The sequence below is a fragment of the Lepisosteus platostomus genome, chromosome 13 (genome assembly GCF_059453375.1).
Source record: "Lepisosteus platostomus isolate fLepPlt1 chromosome 13, fLepPlt1.hap1, whole genome shotgun sequence".
In the NCBI taxonomy this organism is placed as follows: Eukaryota; Metazoa; Chordata; class Actinopteri; order Semionotiformes; family Lepisosteidae; genus Lepisosteus; species Lepisosteus platostomus.
In genome coordinates, this window is record NC_142623.1 from 13,648,841 (window position 1) to 13,674,599 (window position 25,759).

At 56.3% G+C, this 25,759-nt stretch overlaps 2 protein-coding genes and 1 long non-coding RNA gene across 9 annotated transcripts; 2 read left to right on the plus strand and 1 right to left on the minus strand.

The window, feature by feature from the left end:
• Positions 1 to 869: 869 nt before the first annotated feature.
• stx10 (syntaxin 10) lies at positions 870 to 8,725 on the plus strand. Its single transcript, XM_088603256.1, has 8 exons — positions 870 to 1,017; positions 3,375 to 3,544; positions 4,269 to 4,363; positions 4,830 to 4,892; positions 5,813 to 5,914; positions 5,989 to 6,095; positions 6,716 to 6,810; positions 7,280 to 8,725. The coding sequence occupies exons 1-8, from the start codon at positions 983 to 985 to the stop codon at positions 7,354 to 7,356; spliced, it is 744 nt and encodes a 247-aa protein (XP_088459382.1). The 5' UTR covers positions 870 to 982; the 3' UTR covers positions 7,357 to 8,725.
• A 494-nt stretch (positions 8,726 to 9,219) lies between these two features.
• On the minus strand, positions 9,220 to 23,329 carry LOC148649976 (nucleus accumbens-associated protein 1-like). 7 transcript variants are annotated; one of them, XR_015925984.1, is made up of 7 exons: positions 21,809 to 21,935; positions 17,887 to 18,923; positions 17,514 to 17,690; positions 16,251 to 16,356; positions 15,071 to 15,168; positions 10,888 to 14,620; positions 9,220 to 10,732 (listed from the first exon to the last, which is right to left on the minus strand). XR_015925984.1 is itself a non-coding variant. In XM_088603252.1 (6 exons), the coding sequence occupies exons 2-6, from the start codon at positions 18,896 to 18,898 to the stop codon at positions 14,319 to 14,321; spliced, it is 1,695 nt and encodes a 564-aa protein (XP_088459378.1). In that variant the 5' UTR covers positions 18,899 to 18,923; positions 23,193 to 23,329; the 3' UTR covers positions 9,220 to 14,318. The 7 variants fall into 7 exon arrangements, 4 of the variants coding, with proteins under 4 accessions (XP_088459378.1, XP_088459379.1, XP_088459377.1 ...); XR_015925983.1 differs by having other exon boundaries at positions 9,220 to 10,783; XR_015925982.1 differs by having other exon boundaries at positions 9,220 to 10,783; positions 10,837 to 14,620.
• On the plus strand, positions 22,570 to 23,593 carry LOC148649977 (uncharacterized). The gene is made up of 2 exons (XR_015925985.1): positions 22,570 to 22,761; positions 23,267 to 23,593. It is a non-coding gene; the product is annotated as an uncharacterized LOC148649977 (long non-coding RNA).
• The last annotated feature ends 2,166 nt before the right edge of the window (positions 23,594 to 25,759 follow it).

Below are 25,759 nucleotides of genomic sequence, written 5' to 3' on the forward strand. Positions count from 1 at the left end.
TGTTTCCTGTCCGGAGGGACTCTTGACATCTGGGCTACGTAATAATAAAATAATAAAATAATAATGCAGTTGTATCCCGTGCATAGACGCGGGCTTTGTGACCTCTGCACGCTGGAGGTTAGCGCAGTGTGGATGAGCCTCTGCGGGTCTCCTACAGGAATTCTGCGGGGATGTTGCGTGTGGGACACACATACTGACACGTCTCGCACCCGCGTGTCTGTGGACGGCGTGCGTACACTGCTGTGCGCCGTGTCGCGGCTTTGTGAACCGGCACCGTGCCGGAGGTGGCTGGGGTGGATCTGGGCTCTGTGCCTGCTGTACAGATGTCGGATCTAACCGCCCCCCTCTCTCGGCTCGTTATTCCCCGGGGGGTATTTCCTTGGTGACGTCGCCCCCGTACGCCCATACAAGGCGCTTCCGGGCTCCCGGGTCCCGCGCAGTGGAAAAGCCGTGACGCAAGGCGGCTGTACTTCCCTGCTTACCTAATTCAGCAGCAGCGGGCTGGAAGGGGCGGGGCGGGGAGGGAGCGTCAGCTCTCGCCTCCTTATATGGCGCTGTCGCCGGCTGCGCCCGCTTCCTTTGCCCAAATATGGGAGGCGCCTGAGGCGAGGCAGCGGCCGTGAGCGCCCTGTCCCTCATGTGTGTTACTGCTGCTGTAAATAACTCATAACTGGTACTGGACCTGGAGCGGAAACTTATTAAATGTATAAATGTGACTCCGCTAGCCAGGTTTGCAGATATTTTAAGTAAGCTAACCTGCGTGTAAGAAAGTGTGACACTCTATTCCTGACGTCATTACGGTTTTGGTTCATATGAAACCATCATTATAGCGCCACCGTCATGTGACAGGGGTGAATTCTTCAAAGCGTCATGTGACAAGAGTGAAGTGCGCAGGCCCTGGTCATGTGATGGAGGAGTGGCGGGGGAGAAAGAGCTGGAGGAGGGAAGTGTGTGCTGGGTCTCTCAGACTGTCGCTGACGACATGTCGCTGGAGGACCCGTTCTTCGTGGTGAAGGGGTGAGTTTACACGAGTAAAACATGAATGTATACGTACACAGTGTAGGCGCTAACAGTAATGACACTGATTTTTCCTAGACACGGGGCACTCGCTGGCGGGACAGTTAGTGTTTCGGCGAACTGAGCAGGCGGGGTGTTGAGAGCCCCAGTCCTGTATCAGCGTGTCTGTGACGCGCCGGTCAGCCAGGGTGTAGGCAGCGAGTGTGTCAGACACTCAGGGTGTAAGCAGCGAGTGTGTAAGACACTCAGGGTGTAAGCAGCGAGTGTGTCAGGCAGCGAGTGTGTCAGGCACTCAGGGTGTAGGCAGCGAGTGTGTCAGGCACTCAGGGTGTAGATAGCGAGTGTGTCAGGCAGCGAGTGTGTCAGGCAGCGAGTGTGTCAGGCACTCAGGGTGTAAGCAGCGAGTGTGTCAAGCAGCGAGTGTGTCAGGCACTCAGGGTGTAAGCAGCGAGTGTGTCAAGCAGCGAGTGTGTCAGACACTCAGGGTGTAAGCAGCGAGTGTGTCAGGCACTCAGGGTGTAAGCAGCGAGTGTGTCAAGCAGCGAGTGTGTAAGACACTCAGGGTGTAAGCAGCGAGTGTGTCAGGCAGCGAGTGTGTCAGACACTCAGGGTGTAAGCAGCGAGTGTGTCAGGCAGCGAGTGTGTCAGGCACTCAGGGTGTAAGCAGCGAGTGTGTCAGGCACTCAGGGTGTAAGCAGCGAGTGTGTCAAGCAGCGAGTGTGTAAGACACTCAGGGTGTAAGCAGCGAGTGTGTCAGGCAGCGAGTGTGTCAGACACTCAGGGTGTAAGCAGCGAGTGTGTCAGGCACTCAGGGTGTAAGCAGCGAGTGTGTCAGGCAGCGAGTGTGTCAGGCACTCAGGGTGTAAGCAGCGAGTGTGTCAGGCAGCGAGTGTGTCAGACACTCAGGGTGTAAGCAGCGAGTGTGTCAGGCAGTCCGGGCGTAGATAGCGAGTGTGTCAGGCAGTCCGGGCGTAGATAGCGAGTGTGTCAGGCAGTCCGGGCGTAGGTAGCGAGTATGTCAAGCAATCGGGGTGTAGGTAGCGAGTGTGTCAGGCAGTCAGGGTGTAGATAGCGAGTGTGTCAGGCAGTCAGGGTGTAGATAGCGAGTGTGTCAGGCAGTCCGGGTGTAGATAGCGAGTGTGTCAGGCAGTCCGGGTGTAGATAGCGAGTGTGTCAGGCAGTCCAGGTGTAGGCAGCGAGTGTGTCAGGCAGTCAGGGTGTAGATAGCGAGTGTGTCAGGCAGTCAGGGTGTAGATAGCGAGTGTGTCAGGCAGCGAGTGTGTCAGGCAGTCCGGGTGTAGGTAGCGAGTGTGTCAGGCAGTCAGGGTGTAGATAGCGAGTGTGTCAGGCAGCGAGTGTGTCAGGCAGTCCGGGTGTAGGTAGCGAGTGTGTCAGGCAGTCCGGGTGTAGATAGCGAGTGTGTCAGGCAGCGAGTGTGTCAGGCAGCGAGTGTGTCAGGCAGCCAGGGTGTAGGCAGCGAGTGTGTCAGGCAGCGAGTGTGTCAGGCAGTCAGGGTGTATCAGGCAGTCAGGGTGTATCAGGCAGTCAGGGTGTAGGCAACGAGTGTTGCCTACAACACTCGTGTAGGCAGCGAGTGTGTCAGGCAGTCAGGGTGTAGATAGCGAGTGTGTCAGGCAGCGAGTGTGTCAGGCAGTCCGGGTGTAGGTAGTGAGTGTGTCAGGCAGTCCGGGTGTAGATAGCGAGTGTGTCAGGCAGCGAGTGTGTCAGGCAGCCAGGGTGTAGGCCGCGAGTGTGTCAGGCAGTCAGGGTGTAGGCAGCGAGTGTGTCAGGCAGCGAGTGTGTCAGGCAGCCAGGGTGCTGTCAGGGAGGTGCAGGAGTGTAACTGGAGGTGTGTTGCTGTGCTGTCAGGGAGGTGTGTCGCTGTGCTGTCAGGGAGGTGCAGGACTGTAACTGGAGGTGTGTTGCTGTGCTGTCAGGGAGGTGTGTCGCTGTGCTGTCAGGGAGGTGCAGGAGTGTAACTGGAGGTGTGTCACTGTGCTGTCAGGGAGGTGCAGGAGTGTAACTGGAGGTGTGTCACTGTGCTGTCAGGGAGGTGCAGGAGTGTAACTGGAGGTGTGTCACTGTGCTGTCAGGGAGGTGCAGGAGTGTAACTGGAGGTGTGTCACTGTGCTGTCAGGGAGGTGCAGGAGTGTAACTGGAGGTGTGTCACTGTGCTGTCAGGGAGGTGCAGGAGTGTAACTGGAGGTGTGTCGCTGTGCTGTCAGGGAGGTGCAGGAGTGTAACTGGAGGTGTGTCGCTGTGCTGTCAGGGAGGTGCAGGAGTGTAACTGGAGGTGTGTCACTGTGCTGTCAGGGAGGTGCAGGAGTGTAACTGGAGGTGTGTCACTGTGTTGTCAGGGAGGTGCAGAAGGCCCTGTCCCGGGCGCAGGGGCTGTATGCACGCTGGGAGGAGCTGCTCCAGGGGGAGGCGCTGGTCAGTCGGGATGAGATGGACTGGAGTGCCAACGAGCTGAGGAACAGCCTGAGGGGCATAGACTGGGACCTGGAGGACCTGCAGGAGACCATCTGTATCCTCAGGGAGAAATGGGGGGAAGGGGCGGAGGGAGAGACTGGGAGGAGAGACAGGGAGACAGGTGTGGGAGGAGGGAGAGATAGGGAGACACAGGGGTGTGGGAGAGATTGGGAGGAGGGAGAGGGAGACAGGGAGACACGGGCGGGTGGAAAGATTGGGAGGAGGGAGAGGGAGACAGGGAGACACGGGTGGGTGGAAAGATTGAGAGGAGGGAGACAGGGAGACACAGGGGCAGGAGGAGAGATTGGGAGGAGGGAGAGGGAGACAGGGAGACACACGGGCGGGTGGAGAGATTGGGAGGAGAGACAGGGAGACACACGGGCAGGAGGAGAGATTGGGAGGAGGGAGAGAGAGACAGGGAGACACGGGCCCTGGGAGAGATTGGGAGGAGGGAGAGGGAGACAGGGAGACACAGGGGCAGGAGGAGAGATTGGGAGGAGGGAGAGAGAGACAGGGAGACACAGGGGTGGGGGGAGAGAATGGGAGGAGGAAGAGGGAGACAGGGAGACACAGGGGCAGGAGGAGAGATTGGGAGGAGGGAGAGGGAGACAGGGGGACATGAAGCCAATTCTTTCAAGAAAGGGATCAATTAGCTTCTGAGTATCCAGTGAGCTAGGGAGGGAGAGACTGACAGAGGAGAGTGGGGACTGTTTGTGAGTGTGTGAGACTGGCAGCCACAGTTCCTCTCTCCAGGCCAGCCCATGTCCTTAGCCTCTCAGCCATCGTGGAGTCGAACCCGAGCAAGTTCCGCCTGGAGGAGCAAGAGCTTCAGGACCGAAAAGACTTTGTTGACAGGACCCGACAAGCTGTGCAGGTGCCACGTGTCTCTGTGCTTGTGTGTGAGCACCGTCTGTCTGTGTCTCTGTGCTTGTGTGTGAGCGCCGTCTGTCTGTGTCTGTGTCTCTGTGCTTGTGTGTGAGCGCCGTCTGTCTGTGTCTGTGTCTCTGTGCTTGTGTGTGAGCGCCGTCTGTCTGTGTCTGTGTCTCTGTGCTTGTGTGTGAGCGCCGTCTGTCTGTGTCTGTGTCTCTGTGCTTGTGTGTGAGCGCCGTCTGTCTGTGTCTGTGTCTCTGTGCTTGTGTGTGAGCGCCGTCTGTCTGTGTCTGTGTCTCTGCGCTTGTGTGTGAGCGCCGTCTGTCTGTGTCTCTGCGCTTGTGTGTGAGCGCCGTCTGTCTGTGTCTCTGCGCTTGTGTGTGAGCGCCGTCTGTCTGTGTCTCTGTGTTTTAAGTGCCTGTCCAGTGTGTATTATTCAAGCAGTATGTCACTCTGTGTCTGTCGTACAGGAGATGAAGGAGCACTTGTCCAGCCCTGAAGCCCAGGCACAGACCGAGAGGAGGAGTCGACAGGTCAGTGAGGACAGAGAGAGCTGTCTTACATCACATTGTACTCTGTCACACTCTGTAGTTTGCTGTCTCCCAGACCTTCTCATCTGTCCCAAAGAAACTAGTGTTAATGTACTGTAGTGTCCAGTCAGTCAGTGTGTCTGTATGAACTCCTCTCTCTCAGTGCAGTGTTAATGTACTGTAGTGTCCAGTCAGTCAGTGTGTCTGTATGAACCCCTCTCTCTCAGTGCAGTGTTAATGTACTGTAGTGTCCAGTCAGTGAGTGTGTCTGTATGAACCCCTCTCTCTCAGTGCAGTGTTAATGTACTGGAGTGTCCAGTCAGTCAGTGTGTCTGTATGAACCCCTCTCTCTCAGTGCAGTGTTAATGTACTGTAGTGTCCAGTCAGTGAGTGTGTCTGTATGAACCCCTCTCTCTCAGTGCAGTGTTAATGTACTGTAGTGTCCAGTCAGTGTGTCTGTATGAACCCCTCTCTCTCAGTGCAGTGTTAATGTACTGTAGTGTCCAGTCAGTCAGTGTGTCTGTATGAACCCCTCTCTATCAGTGCAGTGTTAATGTACTGTAGTGTCCAGTCAGTGAGTGTGTCTGTATGAACCCCTCTCTATCAGTGCAGTGTTAATGTACTGTAGTGTCCAGTCAGTGTGTCTGTATGAACCCCTCTCTCTCAGTGCAGTGTTAATGTACTGTAGTGTCCAGTCAGTCAGTGTGTCTGTATGAACCCCTCTCTCTCAGTGCAGTGTTAATGTACTGTAGTGTCCAGTCAGTCAGTGTGTCTGTATGAACCCCTCTCTCTCAGTGCAGTGTTAATGTACTGTAGTGTCCAGTCAGTCAGTGTGTCTGTATGAACCCCTCTCTCTCAGTGCAGTGTTAATGTACTGGAGTGTCCAGTCAGTCAGTGTGTCTGTATGAACCCCTCTCTCTCAGGCTCTCCTGGGGGTTCCTGGTCCTCGGGGAGGTCTTCATTCAGATCAATACCTTGTGTCAGCAAACTCCCTCTACCTGGAGGAGCAGCAGGCACAGCAGCAGGTGGGCACGTCGGCGGGGCAGCGGCCAGGGCAGCCCCCCGGCGCCACACTGCTCACTGCCTGTCCCTCTCCCAGCTCATCATGCAGGACCAGGACACGCAGCTGGAGCTGGTGTCCGGCAGCATCCGGGTGCTGAAGGACATGTCGGGACGGCTCGGGGACGAGCTGGAGGAGCAGGCCCTGTGAGCGAGCGGCACGGTCTCCGCGGCAGCGGCGCGAGTCATGACAGCAGCTGTCCTGTAGGGGGTGCAGTGGTTGGGGGTGGTTATTGAGGCACTGCACAGGGCACCTCTGCACAATGTGGGGTGCAGCAGAGTTAAAGATGCAGAAGCTTTCATCCCAAAATCTGTAACTGAAATGCAGCTGAAATCACCACAGGACAGCAGCGTGGGGCCCTGGGCTTTCTTTCTGCTCATGTGTACAGGGGTGTACATGTGCAGGCGTGCGTGTCTGTGCATGTGTCTGTGTGTGCTGCATGCGTGCACTTGTGTGTGTGTGTCTTCTTGTAGGCTGTGTGTGTGCGGGCTGTAGTCCATGTGTGTGCGTCTGTGCAGGCTGTAGTCTGTGTGTTTGGGCTATAGTCCATGTGTGTTCGTCTGTGCAGGCTGTAGTCTGTGTGTTTGGGCTATAGTCCATGTGTGTGCGTCTGTGCAGGCTGTAGTCTGTGTGTTTGGGCTATAGTCCATGTGTGTGCGTCTGTGCAGGCTGTAGTCTGTGTGTTTGGGCTATAGTCCATGTGTGTGCGTCTGTGCAGGCTGTAGTCTGTGTGCCGAGGCACAGCTGAACCATGTGGTTTCTGCAGGATGCTGGGTGAGTTTGCTGAGGAAATGGATCACACCAGCTCCCGGATGAACTCTGTGCTGAAGAAGATGGAGAAAGTCTCTCACATGACTAGCAGTGAGTCTGTCTCTCACGGTGTGTCCTGTCTGTGGCCGAGTCGGAGTCTGTGAGTCTGTCTCTCTCACAGTGTGTGTGTGTCTGTCACCGAGTTGGAGTCTGTGAGTCTGTCTCTCTCACAGTGTGTCCTGTCTGTGGCTGAGTTGGAGTCTGTGAGTCTGTCTCTCTCACAGTGTGTCCTGTCTGTGGCTGAGTTGGAGTCTGTGAGTCTGTCTCTCTCACGGTGTGTCCTGTCTGTGGCCGAGTCGGAGTCTGTGAGTCTGTCTCTCTCACAGTGTGTGTGTGTCTGTCACCGAGTTGGAGTCTGTGAGTCTGTCTCTCTCACAGTGTGTCCTGTCTGTGGCCGAGTCGGAGTCTGTGAGTCTGTCTCTCTCACAGTGTGTCCTGTCTGTGAGTCCGTCTCTCTCACTCAGTGTGTCCTGTCAGTCTCTCTCCCTCACCATGTCCTATCTGTCCCTTTGTCTGTCAGGCCGGCGACAGTGGTGCGCTATTGGGGTTCTGGTGGTGACTGTGCTCATCGTTCTCATCCTGATCTTCGCACTTTGATCCCTGACCTCCCCACTCCCTCCTGAGACCAGGCAGCGATGGACAGGCTGAGAAGATGGGCGCTCCTTTTCCTTCACCCCCTCCTCCGTCTCTCCCTCCACCCCTGGGACTCTGGGTCCTATCAGTGCATTCGTCCAGCTGGGCGCCTGCTTTTTTTAGACGGTTTTAGCTTCAGCGCTTCTGTGTCTGTGTGCCCTCGACCAGGGCAGCTCTCTCTCTCTGTTTCCAGACCAGAAGTGATTTTAGGATGCCATTGGATGAGGGTTGAGGGTCAAGGGTCACTGACCCCAAGCACAAGTAGAATGGTCTGTTGCAGCTGGACCACTCTGTGGGTACCCGGATTGGACCCGGAATCCCCCGAGGGTTGTGGGATCAATAACGAGGTGCTGCTTGGAGTGATCCTTCTGATTAACTCTTTCGCTGCCAGCGAGCCTGTTGCCCTCCCCTTGGGAAGCCCCGGTGTCTCCAAGGCGAGATGGGAGAGGTACCAGCAGGTCACCCCACCCTGACCTCACAGTCTCCCTGACCTCTCATGCAGCCCAGTCCCGGCGGTGAGTCCTCTTACCCCCAGTGCTTTGCTGAACTAGCTGCTGGTTACCTGTAAATTTGAATGTTTTATAGCCACTTACTTGAGCCTTGACAGAGCTGAAGCTGCAGTGCTGCTGTTCCACAGCTGTTAGCTGGCAGGTTCCCTCGTCCTGGAACCAGCTCAGCCGCCATGCTGTTGGGGTACCCCCTCCCCGAATCCTTATGGAGCAACACCGCGGATCCTCGGGACTCCCCCACCCCATTTCCTGCCTGCGAAGGGCTCTGTGGATCTGGGCCGGCCCTTTGGGAGTGTGGGCAAAAGGCCCGATCTGACAGTTGTTTAATTAAGGGCTGTGATTAACAGGCCTGGGGGAGATCTCCTGGGGTGAGTGCCTGAGTCCCTACGTACACAGTTGCTGCTGATGTAGGGCGGGTCCAGACAGGCCCGCTTTTTAAAAGAGGGCAGATGGCTGCTGTGTGCTGCCGTCTGACAGGTGTTTAGCGGGCTTTTCTGATTAATGGGCCTGGGTTCTGCTAACAGGACACAGCTCTGCAGAGGGCCCTGGGCTGTGTTGAGGGGACACAGCTCTGCAGAGGGTCCTGGGCTGTGTTGAGGGGACACAGCTCTGCAGAGGGCCCTGGGCTGTGTTGAGGGGACACAGCTCTGCAGAGGGCCCTGGGCTGTGCTGATGGTACTGCACTCTGCTGTGCCCTAGGCAGAGAAGATTTCTGGTCTCCAGAAATGTATTTACGGTTTTATATTTGTAAAATATCTTTTATTACAGGACTGTTTTATAATACACCTTGATCTTGTCAATACAGCTGTACAGTTGTTTTTGAAGTGCCGTTTGTTTGCATAAGGGGGGTGTGGGAGGCTGTTGAGTACTTTTGGGGGGTACAGCTTTCTGCAGGGGGGTCACACTTCACTCCAGCATTCTAAACATCCCCTCTCATGACACGTGCCAAATGTACCGCACCTTCACCATGAACCGCGGGCCCTGACTTCGCTGCCGTACCCCGTGGCGCAGGGGTCTGCGCGTGTGCGTCCAAGCTCTTTCTCGACGGCGTCTGGCCCCTGCGGACAGGAGGGTTGGGGACGGGGCTTGGACGGGTGACTTCACGCGCGGTGGTGGTGTGACGCATGGAGGAGTCCAGGCTCGTTTCTCTTCAAGCGCTGGACCGATCCCGACGGGCCTGGGCAAGCCAGGGGCTTCAGAGAAAGATCCAGCTCCATTTCCCCAGCAGCCCTTTCCACCGCGGTGGGCGAAACGGGCACGCTCCTCTCCCACGCCCCTCTGCCCCTGCAGCGGCGGTAGAAAGAGCAGGACACCCCCCTTTTTTTTTTTGTTACAAACTTTTTATTAAGATATTCAGATTTTTTTTTTACAGTAGTTAATGTGCAATTATCTTTATTATTGGGTCACAGTTAGGAATTCACAAAGTTATTGGCACTTTGAACACAGAATAAACACTGGCGTTACAGGATTCACAGCGGGGGGGCTTTGACATCAGTAGAGGCTACTGCGTTGGTCTGGAAAGCGCTTCTGGATTAATACCTCATGCTGTGAGTGCACAACTAACAATCAAACTTCATTAGTGCTTCTATGTATAATATACAGTATATATAGAGTGAAAGGACCTGCTGGCCCCTGCTGCACTGCTGGGAGGGGCAGGGGCTCGGCCCCTGGGGGAGAGCGGATAGGCCCGCTCTCCTTCCCTCAAGACACCCCGCTTCTGGCTGAGCGAACCCCTCCCGCCGGCCGGGGGCTGGAGGCAAGGAAGAGGAGCTCCCGGACCGAAGGGGGGCGAACAGAGCTCCTCTCGTCTCCCGCGGCTCCCAGCACACCCCCGCCCCCTCCCGGGGCACCCCAGACGGCCCCGAAACAACAAGCCGGAAAAACTCCTCGTCCCACACCGACTCTGGCCGGGATACAACGTGCACGGCCCTTGGAATGACGGGAAAGGGGAGAGCTCTCCCGGAACGCTCCAGAGCCGTGGGGGGATGCCACAGCCAGGCAGGGGCCGGCTGTGCACGCCCGCCCCCTGGTGGCTGTGCACTGCGACAGCGGGCTTGGGCCCCCCACTCCAGGCACACAGACCCCACGCCCCCCCGGCCTGGGTGGGTGGGAACTTTGCAAAAGATTTTCAGCCCTAAAGCGGCGGGGGACTGGAGAGCGGGAGGGCCGATGGGGGTCCGGGGGCCGTGTGCCGAGGCCTGGCCCGTGCCAGAGAGATCTCGCCCCCAGGAGGGTGCTGGGACTGGAGTGGCGGCCGAGCGGCCCCCTCTGGTGTCACCTCCACCTTCGCTCGTGCGTTCGGGGTGGAGTCCGACTGGGGCCTGTACTGCCCTCCACCATGTCCACAATCCCGTCCTCTTCCCCGCCACCGCACACCTCACAATGGGCAACTCTACTGGTTAATCATGGATTAGTAGTATGTTTTTTTACAGCCTAATACTACGGTACTTCGAAAAAGGAAAAATAAAAACCGGAAGAAGAGACAAGAGACGCCCGCTCTGCTGTTCCAGAGACCAGTATCTCCCCACAGAGCTGTGACCCTGGTGAGCACCCACAGCTCCACACTTCCTGTGTGCATCTGTCAACGGCACATCAGCGATAGCCACCAGACTGCTGACAGATACCGATGAGCAACAGTAAGGCAACAGCAGTTAGTCCCTCTACCCTGGAGGGAGAAAGACATCACAAACCAAACTGCCACTTTGAAATCTACACCAACACGCTGTTACACACCGAGAAGAACATCACACCGAGAAAATATCCCTTCACTGTTCTGTCTGAGCTGTGTCTGTCCTGCCTTGACTCTTATTACAGGGCCCAGTGCTCCACACCTGACAGGCCCTGTCTCTCTCTCTACTGCACACTGACCCAGTGCTCCACACCTGACAGGCCCTGTCTCTCTCTCTCTACTGCACACTGACCCAATGCTCCACACCTGACAGGCCCTGTCTCGCTCTCTACTGCAAACTGACCCAGTGCTCCACACCTGACAGGCCCTGTCTCTCTCTCTACTGCACACTGGTCCAGTGCTGCACACCTGACAGGCCCTGTCTCTCTCTCTACTGCACACTGACCTAGTGCTCCACACCTGACAGGCCCCGTCTCTCTCTCTACTGCACACTGGTCCAGTGCTCCACACCTGACAGGCCCCGTCTCTCTCTCTACTGCACACTGACCCAGTGCTCCACACCTGACAGGCCCTGTCTCTCTCTCTGCTTCAGGCTGGGCCCAGTGCTCCACACCTGACAGGCCCTGTCTCTCTCTACCGCAGACTGGCCCTGTCACTCTCTGCTTCAGGCTGGGCCCAGTGCTCCACACCTGACAGGCCCTGTCTCTCTCTCTGCTTCAGGCTGGGCCCAGTGCTCCACACCTGACAGGCCCTGTCTCTCTCTCTGCTTCAGGCTGGGCCCAGTGCTCCACACCTGACAGGCCCTGTCTCTCTCTCTGCTTCAGGCTGGGCCCAGTGCTCCACACCTGACAGTCAGCGTCAAACTCTTGGCAATCTGTTACATTTTCAATTAACACAGTTCTCTGACAGAAAACAACAATAAAAACAGTATCAGTAAGACAGTCTTGCTAATATTTACATTAGGAATCACTTTGACTCAGAAAGACGGCACTGCTTACATTCCAAGAAAGCCCAGCCTCTGAAACATGGAACAATCACTTTACAGAAGGTGCAGATAAACACAGACTCTGCAGAGAGCCTCACAGGACTCCACAGACTCACCCCAGGCCTGCTTGACACAACACACATCCTCAAAGAGCCCCAGTCACACACTGGACACACGCACGTCCTCAGAGCCCTCAGCAGTCAGACAGTGGACACACACACAGAGCCCTCAGCAGTCGGACAGTGGACACACACACACGTCCACACACAGAGCCCTCAGCAGTCGGACAGTGGACACACACACACACGTCCTCACAAAGCCCTCAGCAGTCAGACAGTGGACACACACACACACGTCCTCACAAAGCCCTCAGCAGTCACAGTGGACACACACACACACGTCCTCACAAAGCCCTCAGCAGTCAGACAGTGGAAACACACACACGTCCACACACAGAGCAGTCGGACAGTGGACACACACACACGTCCACACAGAGCCCTCAGCAGTCAGACAGTGGACACACACACACACATCCACACACAGAGCCCTCAGCAGTCAGACAGTGGACACACACACACACGTCCACACACAGAGCCCTCAGCAGTCAGACAGTGGACACACACACACACACGTCCACACACAGAGCCCTCAGCAGTCAGTCAGTGGACACACACACGTCCACACACAGAGCCCTCAGCAGTCAGACAGTGGACACACACACACTTCCACACAGAGCCCCAGTCACACACTGAACACACACACATCCACACAGAGCCCCAGTCACACACTGGACACACACATGTCCACACAGAGCCCCAGTCACACACTGGACACACATGTCCACACAGAGCCCCAGTCACACAATGGACACACACACACGTCCGCACAGAGCTCCAGTCAGGCACCCAGATGTCAGGCCATTACACACACACTCGGGTTTGTCTCTCTCAAACTTCTCCTTGCGGTCATTAGTTGTGTTTGTGTGTCCGCACACACACTCAGAGCCTAACACAGGCACCGCCAACAGACAACAGACACACCCCCAGACTCCCACACCTGCTCCTGTCTCTCCAACTCCCAGGCACAAACTCTTTCATTAAGGCAGCATTGAAACACGTTTTAAAAGTGTGCAAATTTTCTCCTCTCCTGCTTCTGGTGAAACTGGACCAGAGGAAGTTGTCTACCTAGCGCCTAGCGGACAGCTGGCAGCTCTGAACCCACAGCCCCTCCCCCAGCTCACATGCTGGGACCTGGGAGGACCCCAGACACAGCTGATGACACCCCCCCCCCCCCCGGCACGGCAGCTACCCGATAACCCAGAGACACGCTGCCCCAGTCAAGGCCAGGGGGCCAGCACCAGGCCATCGGTAGCGCTGTGATTGTACCTCCCAGCCACAAGGGGGCGGCAGCTCTAGTGCAACTGCTTTTTTAACTTCTTAATCTCTCAAGGAGAGCAAACTCGTTTTTCTCGCAGGGTTGAACGAGTTTCTTACAAGCGTGACCCCCTCCTTCTATCGCCCTTCAGAGCCAAGGCTGCCTTTCAGCAAAGCCACTTGACCCCGCAGGGGGAAAATGACTGTCGTTCCTCTGAAACTGCAGTAAGAGAACGTTTCTCGGACACCCGAGTATTTCCCCCACTGTACTCCACCCCCTGCCTGATTCCAGCTGCCCTCTGACCTCTGACCTCCCAGCCCCTCCTGCACGTCAGGCTCGTACTGGTGTGTGGCACCCCGACCCACACACACGCGCGCGCGCGCGCGCACCCACATCCTGGCCATGCCCCGTGGGACACCCCCGCACCCCCAAACCCTGAGGGGGGGGGGAAGGCCGGCGGGACAGGGGGCCTGTTCTGAACTAAAAGCAGCTGCTGCCCTGTGAGCCTGGGGCAGAAACGGACACGCCACGGGACACACAAACAAAAAGGAACATTTGGATAGATCTGCAAATGCAAAAATATTCTTTTTTCGTCATTTTCTCATAAACTTTAGTGGGAATTACCTTCACAAACAATTCAGTCTGAAAACGAGATTTTAAAACAATCCCTCTCTTTCTCTCTATATACGCACGCACAGAGACGCAGGTATATAATTATATATATATTCTAAAAAATATCCGACAGTCTTTTCTCTCTCCCCGTGTCTTCAGTAACTTGCTCCTCTGTCTCCGGGTTCTTGGCATGTTGCTTACGCACAAGAGAATTAAGCCCAAAACACAATTTTGTATAAAAGAAAAAAAACAAACAACAAAGTAATTAAAAGAAGAGAAATGGTCAATGTTCTGGTCAGAATGTGCCACCCAGAATTCAGAGGAGGGGCGAGTGGGGGGGTGACTGGAACGGCCGTGACACAGACTGACGGACACGAATCCGCCCGTCACGTCAGGGCGGCTGGCCAGCGCAGCCAATACTGCCGTCAAATACATTCAAGAATCAGGACAGTGTTTCAGAGCAACGTGCAGACTCCCCCGCGCTCTCCCTGGCCTCGAGTGGGGAATGTGTTTCTTCGACTCGGAGAAGAGGTCTGGATTCGAATCGCAGGCCGTGATCGCAGCTCTTCCCCAGGGTAGGCGGACCGGACCCGACCGGCCCGGACCAGGAGTTTAAATTAAAAGCAAACTTAAGAGCAGATGAGGTGGGCAAGGGGCCTTTCTTGCGCTGAAAGGGTGCATTAACCTCTCGTTTGCTGTACCGCAGCTACCCCCTTTCCCATAACCCCCTGCCTCTCGATACGCCCCCCCCAACTCTTCCAGAGCTGAACTGTGGGTGACACCTGGAGTTGGCGGGGGGGGTGGGGGGGGTCACTTACTAAAACAAAGTGCTGCTGTCTCCGGCCCCCCCCTGCAGGGCCTCGCTGGAGCCGCCCCCCTCGCTGGAGGCCGTGGCCTCCAGGCCGCCCCCCTCGAAGCCGTGCTCCGCGCCCAGCCCGTCCGCCTCCATCTTCACGCTGTCCGGCAGGAAGTTGGGGTACGGCTCGCCCTCCGCCATCAGCATCTTCAGCTTGGGGATCCAGCTCTTCCGCACGACGCGCCGCGCGTTGGTGCACATGTCCGCCGCGATGGCGTTCATCTCGCTCTCCTTGAAGCTGGGGGCGAAGTTCTGGCAGTAGACTGGCGAGACAGGAGGAGGTCGCAGTGAGAAAAGCCCACCCAGACGGCCCCCTTTGACTGAAGACCAAGCGTTTCTATCCGCTTCTTGCAACTCGGGGTCTTGGCGGAGCCGAGTCTAGCCCAGCATGCAACGGGCACAAGGCAGGGTACACCCTGGACGGGGCACCACACCGTCACAAGGCATACAGACACACACTCACACCAGGGCCAGTTTTCCCAGAAGCCCCTTAAGCTGCCAGCATGTGTTTGGACTGTGGGAGGAAACCCAAGCGATTACGAGGAGGACAAGCTCCTGAACCCAGGGCCCCAGGGCTGTCTTAACTCATTTCCACTGATATGCAGGGCTTCAGGAACAAACAGTGCCCCCTGCTGTAACAAGTTGGTATTGCTAGCAGGGCCAGGTCTGCCTGTCGGTGAAGCTGAAGATCGGTGTAAACACGAGTCACTCACACTTGACCGCGTGCAGCACGCGGCTGTCCAGCGGCTTGCGGCTCGGGTCGTTGGTGGACGAGCGGATCCCGGTCCCACAGCTGTTGGCCAGAGTGTTCCTGCGGGGACAGGGGTTCAAAATCAAGCTTGGAAAGCCATCACAGAGCAACAACACAGCGTGCAACACACATGATGATCATTCACATGAAACAAAATTGTTCTGTCGCCTGTCGCCTGACACCTGTTGAGCCATCTCTGGGCTTGTCGAGCAGTTACAATGGCTACAGTCGCCTGTCGAGACGTCTCCGCGACCGCGGACGCCTGTCGAGCTGTCTCTCTGCTTGTCGAGCAGTTACAATGGCTACAGTCGCCTGTCGAGCCATCACGGCGACCGCGGACGCCTGTCGAGCTGTCTCTCTGCTTGTCGAGCTGTTACAATGGCTACAGTAGCCTGTCGAGCCGTCACGGCGACCGCGGACGCCTGTCGAGCTGTCTCTCTGCTTGTCGAGCAGTTACAATGGCTACAGTCGCCTGTCGAGCCGTCACGGCGACCGCGGACGCCTGTCGAGCTGTCTCTCTGCTTGTCGAGCAGTTACAATGGCTACAGTCGCCTGTCGAGCCGTCACGGCGACCGCGGACGCCTGTCGAGCTGTCTCTCTGCTTGTCGAGCAGTTACAATGGCTACAGTCGCCTGTCGAGCCGTCACCGTGACCGCGGACGCCTGTCGAGCCGTCACGGCGACCGCGGACGCCTGTCGAGCCGTCACGGCGACCGCGGACGCCTGTCGAGCCGTCACGGCGACCGCGGACGCCTGTCGAGCCGTCACGGCGACCGCGGACGCCTGTCGAGCCGTCACGGCGACCGCGGACGCCTGTCGAGCCGTCACGGCGACCGCGGACGCCTGTCGAGCCGTCTCTCTGCTTGTCAAGCAGTTACAATGGCTAGTCGCCTGTCGAGCCGTCACCGTGACCGCGGACGCCTGTCAAGCCGTCACCATCACCGTGACCACGGACGCCTGTCGAGCCGTCTCTGTGCTTGTCGAGCAGTTACCATGGCTACAGTCGCCTGTCGAGCCGTCACCGTGACCGCGGACGCCTGTCAAGCCGTCACCATCACCGTGACCGCGGACGCCTGTCGAGCAGTTACCATGGCTACAGTCGCCTGTCGAGCCGTCACCATGACTGCAGCTGTAGGAGCTCACCTGTCGAAGAAGGAGGCCAGCAGTCTCCGCAGCAGCACCTTGTGCCGCGTGCCCGCGCTGACGTGGCAGTTCATCAGCTGGGCCCGGGTGATGAACACGCTGGTTCCTGCAGCACCAAGAAGCAGGGATCAACTCACAGAGCACACTGGGCCACACACAGCTCACAACTGGAAACCCACTGGAGCTCAGCAGGTGTGAGTCTGGCCAGTACCTGCTGGTAGAGGTGTTAGTGGGGCCAGCAGGGGGCGCTCACCCTGCTGTCTGTGTGGGTCCTAATGCTCCAGTATAGTGATGGGGACAATATACAGTAAAAAAAAAAAGCTGCCGTCCTTCAGATGAGACTTATAACCACGGTCCTGACTCTCTGTGGTCATTAGAAATCCCAGGGTGTTTCTTGAAAAGATTAGGGGTGTTACCCCGGTGTCCTGGCCTAATTTCCCCCCGGTCTTTAAAAATCATGGCCTCTTAATAATCCCCATCTATGAACTGGCCTCATCACTCTGTTCTCCTCCCCACTGAGAGCTGGTGTGTGGTGAGCATTCTGGTAAAGTACCAGTAAAGTGCTTTGAGTGGAGTGTCCAGAAAAGCGCTATATAATCATAAAAATAATTAATACCTGGGAACTGTGGATCATCTGGGAGTGACGCAAAGCTTCCTAGCCCATGTAGCCCCTACTGTTCTACTGCACTGGGACTGTAGCTCCTATTGTAACAGGACTGTTCTACTGCACTGGGACTGTAGCCCCTACTGTAACAGGACTGTTCTACTGCACTGGGACTGTAGCCCCTATGGTAACAGGACTGTTCTACTGCACTGGGACTGTAGCTCCTATTGTAACAGGACTGTTCTACTGCACTGGGACTGTAGCCCCTACTGTAACGGGACTGTTCTACTGCACTGGGACTGTAGCTCCTATTGTAACAGGACTGTTCTACTGCACTGGGACTGTAGCTCCTACTGTAACAGGACTGTTCTACTGCACTGGGACTGTAGCTCCTATTGTAACAGGACTGTTCTACTGCACTGGGACTGTAGCCCCTACTGTAACAGGACTGTTCTACTGCACTGGGACTGTAGCCCCTATGGTAACAGGACTGTTCTACTGCACTGGGACTGTAGCTCCTATTGTAACAGGACTGTTCTACTGCACTGGGACTGTAGCCCCTACTGTAACAGGACTGTTCTACTGCACTGGGACTGTAGCCCCTATGGTAACAGGACTGTTCTACTGCACTGGGACTGTAGCTTGTAGGTGTGTCTGACCTGTGACGAGCTCCAGTTTCTCAGCAGGGTCCCCCTCCTCATACAGTTTGGGGTGGCAGCGGTTGCCGATCTGTGTGATGAGCTCAGCGGGCAGCGAAGCCAGGTCCTGCCGCACGCGCATCCGATTCCGGGTGTCAGACGTCAGGTGGTCCGGCAGAGCGTCCACCCGCTCACCAGCTGAGCGCAGGGAGACAGGAGGCGACAGTCAGGCACCGCGAGCCCAGCGTGAGCGCCCCCTCTCCCCCTCTCTCCCCCTCTCCCGTCTCCCGTCTCCCGTCTCCCGTCTCCCGTCTCCCGTCTCCCGTCTCCCGTCTCCCGTCTCCCGTCTCCCGTCTCCCGTCTCCCGTCTCCCGTCTCCCGTCTCCCGTCTCACCTGCGGGGCCCACGTTCAGCATGCTGTACATGGTGTACATGTTGCAGATCTGCCGGTACTGCTCCTCCGTGCCCTCCTCGCCGCCCTCCTCCTCCTCATCCTCGTCGTGGTAGGAGTTGGGGGAGTCGCTGGTGTAGGCGCTCAGCGTGCCGGGGCTGGTGCCCTCGGAGGCGCTGTTGTTGCTGTTGTTGTTGGGGGTGGTGGTGGTGGTGGTGGTGGTGGTGGTGGAGGAGCTGGTGTTGCCCCCCGCGTGGCCGCCGCCGGCCGCCCCCTGGGTCTGGATGGCGCCGCCCCGGCCCGCCTCCTGGGAGAAGCGGGCCGCCTTCCTCATGCCCCCCCCGCCCCCCCCGCCCGAGCCCCCGCCGGCCTCGCGGTTGCCCCCCTCCCACAGCCGCTTGGCCACGGGGGTGCAGACCACCGAGTAGGACGAGGCCTCCTGCTGCTCCATCTTGACGCGGGACACCAGGGGCAGGGCCGTGAGGCAGGGGGAGGGCCGCCCCGCCGCGGCGCCCCCCCCGGCGGCCGCCCCGCCGCCGCCCCCCCCTCCGCCGCCCGCCGAGGTCTGGGTGACGGGGCTCTGGGGCTCGGAGGGGGGCGTCTCCTCGGCGTGCAGGCCCTGCGAGTCGCAGCTGGGGGAGCTGACCTTGAGGAAGAACTCGGTGCCCTTCTCCATGATCTGCTGGATCTGCAGGAAGCCGGCCGTGTACATGAGCAGGAACTGGTCGCCCACGTTCATGCTGAGCCGGCCGGTGTAGCAGAAGGCCAGGATCTGCTGGAAGCTCTGGGGCTGCACGGCCGAGGGCAGCTCCACCACCGAACTCTTGCCCCCCGTGTTGAAGAGGTCCCGGAAGTAGGAGCTGCTGGCCGCCAGCACCGCCCGGTGGGCCTTGAAGGAGTGCCCCTTCACCACCACGGACACGTCGCAGTACAGCCCCTGCAGCCGCTGCTCGTTCAGACACTCCAGGATGTTGTTGCCGAAGTTGGGAATCGCCATCTGCAGCGTCTGAGCCATGGCGCTACGCCCAACACCACAGTGTCTGCAAACACACACAGAGAGAGAGAGAGAGAGAGAGAGAGAGAGAGAGAGAGAGAGAGAGAGAGAGAGAGAGAGAGAGAGAGAGATTCATACAGACACACTGACTGACTGGACACTACAGTACATTAACACTGTGCTGAGAGAGAGGGGTTCATACAGACACACTGACTGACTGGACACTACAGTACATTAACACTGCACTGAGAGAGAGGGGTTCATACAGACACACTGACTGACTGGACACTACAGTACATTAACACTGCACTGAGAGAGAGGGGTTCATACAGACACACTGACTGACTGAACACTACAGTACATTAACAGTGCACTGAGAGAGAGGGGTTCATACAGACACACTGACTGACTGGACACTACAGTACATTAACACTGCACTGAGAGAGAGGGGTTCATACAGACACACTGACTGACTGAACACTACAGTACATTAACACTGCACTGAGAGAGAGGGGTTCATACAGACACACTGACTGACTGAACACTACAGTACATTAACACTGCACTGAGAGAGAGGGGTTCATACAGACACACTGACTGACTGGACACTACAGTACATTAACACTGCACTGAGAGAGAGGGGTTCATACAGACACACTGACTGACTGAACACTACAGTACATTAACACTGCACTGAGAGAGAGGGGTTCATACAGACACACTGACTGACTGGACACTACAGTACATTAACACTGCACTGAGAGAGAGGGGTTCATACAGACACACTGACTGACTGGACACTACAGTACATTAACACTGCACTGAGAGAGAGGGGTTCATACAGACACACTGACTGACTGGACACTACAGTACATTAACACTGCACTGAGAGAGAGGGGTTCATACAGACACACTGACTGGACACTACAGTACATTAACACTGCACTGAGAGAGAGGGGTTCATACAGACACACTGACTGACTGAACACTACAGTACATTAACACTGCACTAAGAGAGAGGGGTTCATACAGACACACTGACTGGACACTACAGTACATTAACACTGTGCTGAGAGAGAGGTTACTTTTCACCAAATTAAGTACAAAGCTTTCACAACACTTAATCAGTTCGTTAAAATATTACGTAAACCTTAATTTAACACATGGTGTTAAAGTAAGACTGTGAATAAATTCACCTTGCGCTCAGTGAAAATTAAACACGTGAACCTGATTACATGTGAGAGCTATCAACATAACTGGAGTGCATTTTTTTTTACATTTTTTTATCTTACAATAAAATCCAGCCACACTTCCGAAACTACAATCATGTAAAATACTCTTCATGTGCATCATTAATGGCTGATCTTTGTATCCTTTATATTTCTAGTGTTGTCAACAATCCAGAGTAGCCCTCTGCAAAATCACCTGGAATATCCAGTATTTTCAATTAGTACTCTGACCCGGCGTGTATTTCCCAACATGCACTGGCCCCAGACTGACCTCTGACCTCCAGCGCACACTGGGCCTCAAACACAGACCTACAGCCAGCTGGCATTATTACAGTTGCTTGGTGAAGTGAAACTAAACCACTTTCACAGCTGTAGTGCAGTAAAGCAATACTTGACACACTGATTCACCAAATTCATTCTGTTAATGTTCAAGTATAACAGCAGCAGAGCAGGAAAGTTGGGCTACCGTGTGAGATAACCATGTACCTCAGTCCATCCCCACCACTGACACACAGTGACAAAGTGTTCTTTCTTTAGAAGATTTAAATATTTTAGTCAATTCAATTTGTACAGACAGACAGCCCCAGGCACTGGAAGAGAGACAGACAGATACAGACAAACAGCCCCAGGCACTGGAAGAGAGACACACAGACAGCACCGGGCACTGGAAGAGAGACAGACAGATACAGACAGACAGCCCCAGACACTGGGGGAGAGAGAAAGAGAGAGACAGACAGATACAGACAGACAGCCCCAGGCACCGGGAGAGAGAGATACAGACAGACAGCCCCAGACACTGGGGGGGGAGAGAGAGAGACAGATACAGACACAGTCCCAGACACTGGGGGGGGAGAGAGAGAGACAGATACAGACAGACAGCCCCAGACACTGGGGGGGGAGAGAGAGAGACAGATACAGACAGACAGCCCCAGACAGTGGGGGGGGAGAGAGAGAGACAGATACAGACAGACAGCCCCAGACAGTGGGGGGGGAGAGAGACAGATACAGACAGACAGCCCCAGACACTGGAGGGGGGGAGAGCAAGAGACAGATACAGACAGACAGCCCCAGGCACCGGGAGAGAGAGACAGACTGACAACACCAGACAGACAGCCCCAGACACTGGGGGGGGAGAGAGACAGATACAGACAGACAGCCCCAGACACTGGGGAAGAGAGAGAGAGAGACAGACAGATACAGACAGACAGCCCCAGGCACTGGGGAAGAGAGAGATAGACAGACAGATACAGACAGATACAGACAGACAGGCCCAGAGAGGGTGGGAGACAGAAAAGGTCTGAGAAAAACTGAAAAGGAGATGACATTTAGGAGAAGACGGAGGAAGTGGAACAAGGTCATGTCAGGTCATACAGCGACTTGACAAAATCAAGCTGACTCCGAGGTGTTCAGACCTATTTCTCAAATCAGCATTTATCTACAGTAATAACCACGTCCGTGAAATAACAACCGACTCATTTCGATTCGTGTCGAAGTTCCTGGAAACTGAGTTTTCTCCAGGATGTGGGTGGTCTACAGAATTCTCAGGACTTCCCGGACAGCTGAAAGAGTCGGTACCACCTGTGTGTGTCCGGGCCTGCCTGTCGCTCGGGAGTTGGACTGGTAGTCCACCCTCTCTCACAGTAACCTATCCCAGCCGCCTGCCAGCTTCACCCCTCAGAAAAGCGTTTCCTTCACCGCAGACCTGCTCATTTCCTGGTTCACGTGAAGCCTGTTCCGTTTGCCCTAATTTGAGCGATCTTAGCTCGTCGGACCCCGTGTCCGATCCTCGGTTCAAAACATGCCCGCCCCGTCTTCATGGGCTCCGCTCGCGCACGACCGAGAGAAACAGCCCGAGCCCGCCCGTACCGCCGTCTTGTCACGCGTGGAGAACCGTGGGACAGGATGGTTCTGCAGTAGCGACACGGCGATGCGATCATTTCATTTTTATTATTTTTTTTATTTTTTTTAATCGGGGAGCACGGAGAGGGAGAAACCGGAAAAGAGGCGAGAAAACGGGGCATCGGGAGGAAGGACGGGCGAAACGCAGTTCCACCCCGGGAGCGGGTCCCGGGGCCGGGGGCGGCAGTCGGGCAGAGCCCCCGAGTGCCAGCCTCTCTGCCCGGCCGAGGTGGTGGGCAGGGAAGCCGCGGAACAAAAACAGAAAAACCGACCCCCGGCCAGCCGTGTCGCCCCGGCCGAGCCCCGGCCGGGGCCGAGAGGCGAGAGGCAGCCGCAGTCGCCCGGTGTGTGTGTGCCAGCGCCGAGCGCCGCCTCCTCGGGCCTAGAGCGGCGGGACGGACCGACGCGCTCGGCTCCGGCTTCAGCGGCTGGCACAGAGATCGCCCCGGCTTTTGTTTGCGAGGGGGGGGCTAAGGTGGTGTGGTGGGGGAGGTGTGTGTGTGTGTGTGTGTGTGTTTTTGCGGCGGCGGTGGTCGTGGTGGTGATAGTGGTGGTGTGTGTGTGTGTGTGGGGGGGGGCTCAGATCGGGGTGGGTTTGGGGGGGGCAGTTTACCTGCATCCACACACGCACCCCCCCCCCCCCAAAAAAAAATAAATCAGACCCGCCATCCTCCCAGACATCAACAGGTCAGCTCGGGACAGACGGAGCTACCGGGGACGAGCCAGACGAGAGCAGAACGGGGAGAGGGGAGGGAGGTGAGCAGCCGCTAGCCAAGACACGACTTTTAACCACTTGTCGCCACTCCGGGATGCGCGCAGTGCCAGCCTCCCGATCCTCGCCCGGGCTCTCCACTTTCTCTCCCCCGGCCGCCCGGGGGACACGGCGGCGGGTGCGAGCTGCTCCCGACAACAAAGTTGCGCGATCGCGCCGGAGCCGCTGGCCCGGAGCAGCGGGCTGTGTTTTTCGCCACTGAAGTGGTTAAAGTTTGGCTGGTGCCGTTCCTGCCAGCCCATCCCCCATCGCACACCTTCCCAAAAACAATAACCCCCCAAAACCGCTCCGAAGAGCACCGATTTCTCCCCAAAGGGCGAGCCGCCGGGGTCGGGCGGGCTGCCCACACCCGCCCCACGGGCCCCCCTGCCCTCAGCGACCCCGATCGAGCGGCGTGGCGCCGGGAAAAACTCACCCCCTCACTGTAAGCTGTTGGAAAGTGTTTCAATGGAGGAGTCAGAGGCTTTCTCTCTCTCTCTCTCGCTACAGGCAGCCATTCATTGTGAGCACAGGCGAGCCGCCGAGCGCAGAGTTATCGAGGGCAAACACTCTCCCAGGGGGAGCCGAGCGCAGAGCCACCGATCGCAGGACCGCACGGCCGCCTCCGCGTGGAAACGCCTCCCCGCACGGGCCCGGGCCCGCGTGCCCCCTCCCCACACACACACACACAAGCCGCGCGCGACGGCCCCACCCGTGTCGGCGACGCAGCTGGTGTCTGGGCTCCGGCAGCCCCGGGGATGTCATTTGCTCGGAGTTTTGAAGTTGTGTTATTATTAAAAAAAATAATGGTAATAAAACTGAAAAAGGGCCACTTTACATAGAGACGGGCTGTTCTTTTCAAACACCTTGGAAGGTTTTTTCAATTTACTTAAAGGTGCAAACCTACCGCGTCTTTTTCTCCAACATTCATTTAAAGTATTATTATTATTATTATTATTATTATTATTATTATTATTATTATTATTTAAAGTAAGTCTTGTATAAAGAAGGTCAGTGTCCACAGACAGGCTCGCTGTGTCCAGTGTGTCCTGAGTGGATCAGTCCCTGTGGTTCTGAAGCAGGTCAGTGTCCACAGACAGGCTCGCTGTGTCCAGTGTCCAGCGTGTCTCGGCTGTGGTCAGTCCCTGTGGTTCTGGAGAAGGTCAGTGTCCACAGAAAGGCTCGCTGTGTCCTGAGTGGATCAGTCCCTGCGGTTCTGAAGCAGGTCAGTGTCCACAGACAGGTTTGCTGTGTCCAGTGTGTCCTGAGTGGACCAGTCCCTGCGGTTCTGAAGCAGGTCAGTGTCCACAGACAGGCTCGCTGTGTCCAGTGTGTCCTGAGTGGATCAATCCCTGGGGTTCTGAAGCAGGTCAGTGTCCACAGACAGGCTCACCGTGTCCAGTGTCCAGTGTTTCTCGGCTGTGGTCAGTCCCTGTGGTTCTGAAGAAGGTCAGTGTCCACAGAAAGGCTCGCTGTGTCCTGAGTGGATCAGTCCCTGCGGTTCTGAAGCAGGTCAGTGTCCACAGACAGGTTCGCTGTGTCCAGTGTGTCCTGAGTGGATCAGTCCCTGCGGTTCTGAAGCAGGTCAGTGTCCACAGACAGGTTCGCTGTGTCCAGTGTGTCCTGAGTGGACCAGTCCCTGTGGTTCTGAAGAAGGTCAGTGTCCACAGACAGGCTCGCTGTGTCCAGTGTCCAGCGTGTCTCGGCTGTGGTCAGTCCCTGTGGTTCTGGAGAAGGTCAGTGTCCACAGACAGGCTCACCGTGTCCAGTGTCCAGGGTGTCTCGGCTGTGGTCAGTCCCTGTGGTTCTGAAGAAGGTCAATGTCCACAGACAGGCTTGCTGTGTCCAGTGTCCAGCGTGTCTCGGCTGTGGTCAGTCCCTGTGGTTCTGAAGAAGGTCAGTGGCCACAGAAAGGCTCGCTGTGTCCAGTGTGTCCTGAGTGGATCAGTCCCTGCGGTTCTGAAGCAGGTCAGTGTCCACAGACAGGTTCGCTGTGTCCAGTGTGTCCTGAGTGGATCAATCCCTGGGGTTCTGAAGCAGGTCAGTGTCCACAGACAGGTTCGCTGTGTCCAGTGTCCAGCGTGTCTCGGCTGTGGTCAGTCCCTGCGGTTCTGAAGAAGGTCAGTGTCCACAGACAGGCTCGCTGTGTCCAGTCTGTCCTGAGTGGATCAGTCCCTGTGGTTCTGAAGAAGAGGAATGTCCAGAGTGTCCAGTTCAAACCTTGAGAGGACGTGCTCGAAACCCCTGCTTCCTGATCAGTCAGTCTGTCACCACAGGGTGTCACTGTGTTGTTGTGTGTCACTGTAGCACGTCAATCATTGTCACTGCGGTGTGTGGCTGTAGTGTGTCACTGCACTGTTGTGTGTCAATGTAGTGTTGCGTGTCACTGTAGTGTGTTAGTGTAGTGTCACTGTAGTATGTTGGTCATTGTCACTGCAGTGTGTCACTGTGCTGTTGTGTGTCAGTGTAGTGCATTAGAGCAGCATGATACTGCAGTGTTTCAATCATCGCAGTTTGTTAGAGTGTAACTCCAGTGTGCCACCGCGGTGTGTCACTGTACTGTGTCTCTCCGTCAGTGTCGCTTACACAGTGCGTGACTGTCATTCATCCATTAAGAGCTGGACAGTGTTGTACAGTCTATGAACAGTGATAAGTTGTAAGGGGCAGTATGGTGGCACGTGGGGTCATAGCTCGTGGTGGACTGAGGTGCCTTTGGTGTGGAGTTTGCACGTTCTCCCTAAGTCTCGTGGGGCGTTTCTCTGGCTTCTCAAGCTTCGTGCCGGCAGGACGTAGGCTCCGGACAGCCCGACTCTTCCGGGAATCAAGTTCGAGTTTATTGTCATTATACTCATATACAGGTATATGGTAAAACGAATGGCTATTTAGCTAGCTCTCAGACGGTAAGCAGTAAAAACAACAACAACAACAATACAATTGTATATGAAAAGAAAGAGACAACAGGCAAGATGCAAAACAACAACAGGCAATGTGCAAACCAGAATC

What these genes read in the sequence shown, in the direction of transcription:
- stx10 (XM_088603256.1), top strand. Translation starts at nt 983, where the DNA reads ATGTCGCTGGAGGACCCGTTCTTCGTGGTGAAGGG. An exon ending in GGACCTGCAGGAGACCATCT is followed by an intron (nt 3,545 to 4,268) that starts GTATCCTCAGGG and finishes TTAGCCTCTCAG; the next exon opens with CCATCGTGGAGTCGAACCCG. An exon ending in AGCAGCAGGCACAGCAGCAG is followed by an intron (nt 5,915 to 5,988) that starts GTGGGCACGTCG and finishes TCCCTCTCCCAG; the next exon opens with CTCATCATGCAGGACCAGGA.
- LOC148649976 (XM_088603251.1), bottom strand. An exon ending in GCTGAACGTGGGCCCCGCAG is followed by an intron (nt 17,691 to 17,886) that starts GTGAGACGGGAG and finishes CCCTGCGCTCAG; the next exon opens with CTGGTGAGCGGGTGGACGCT. An exon ending in CGTGCTGCACGCGGTCAAGT is followed by an intron (nt 14,621 to 15,070) that starts GTGAGTGACTCG and finishes CTGTCTCGCCAG; the next exon opens with TCTACTGCCAGAACTTCGCC.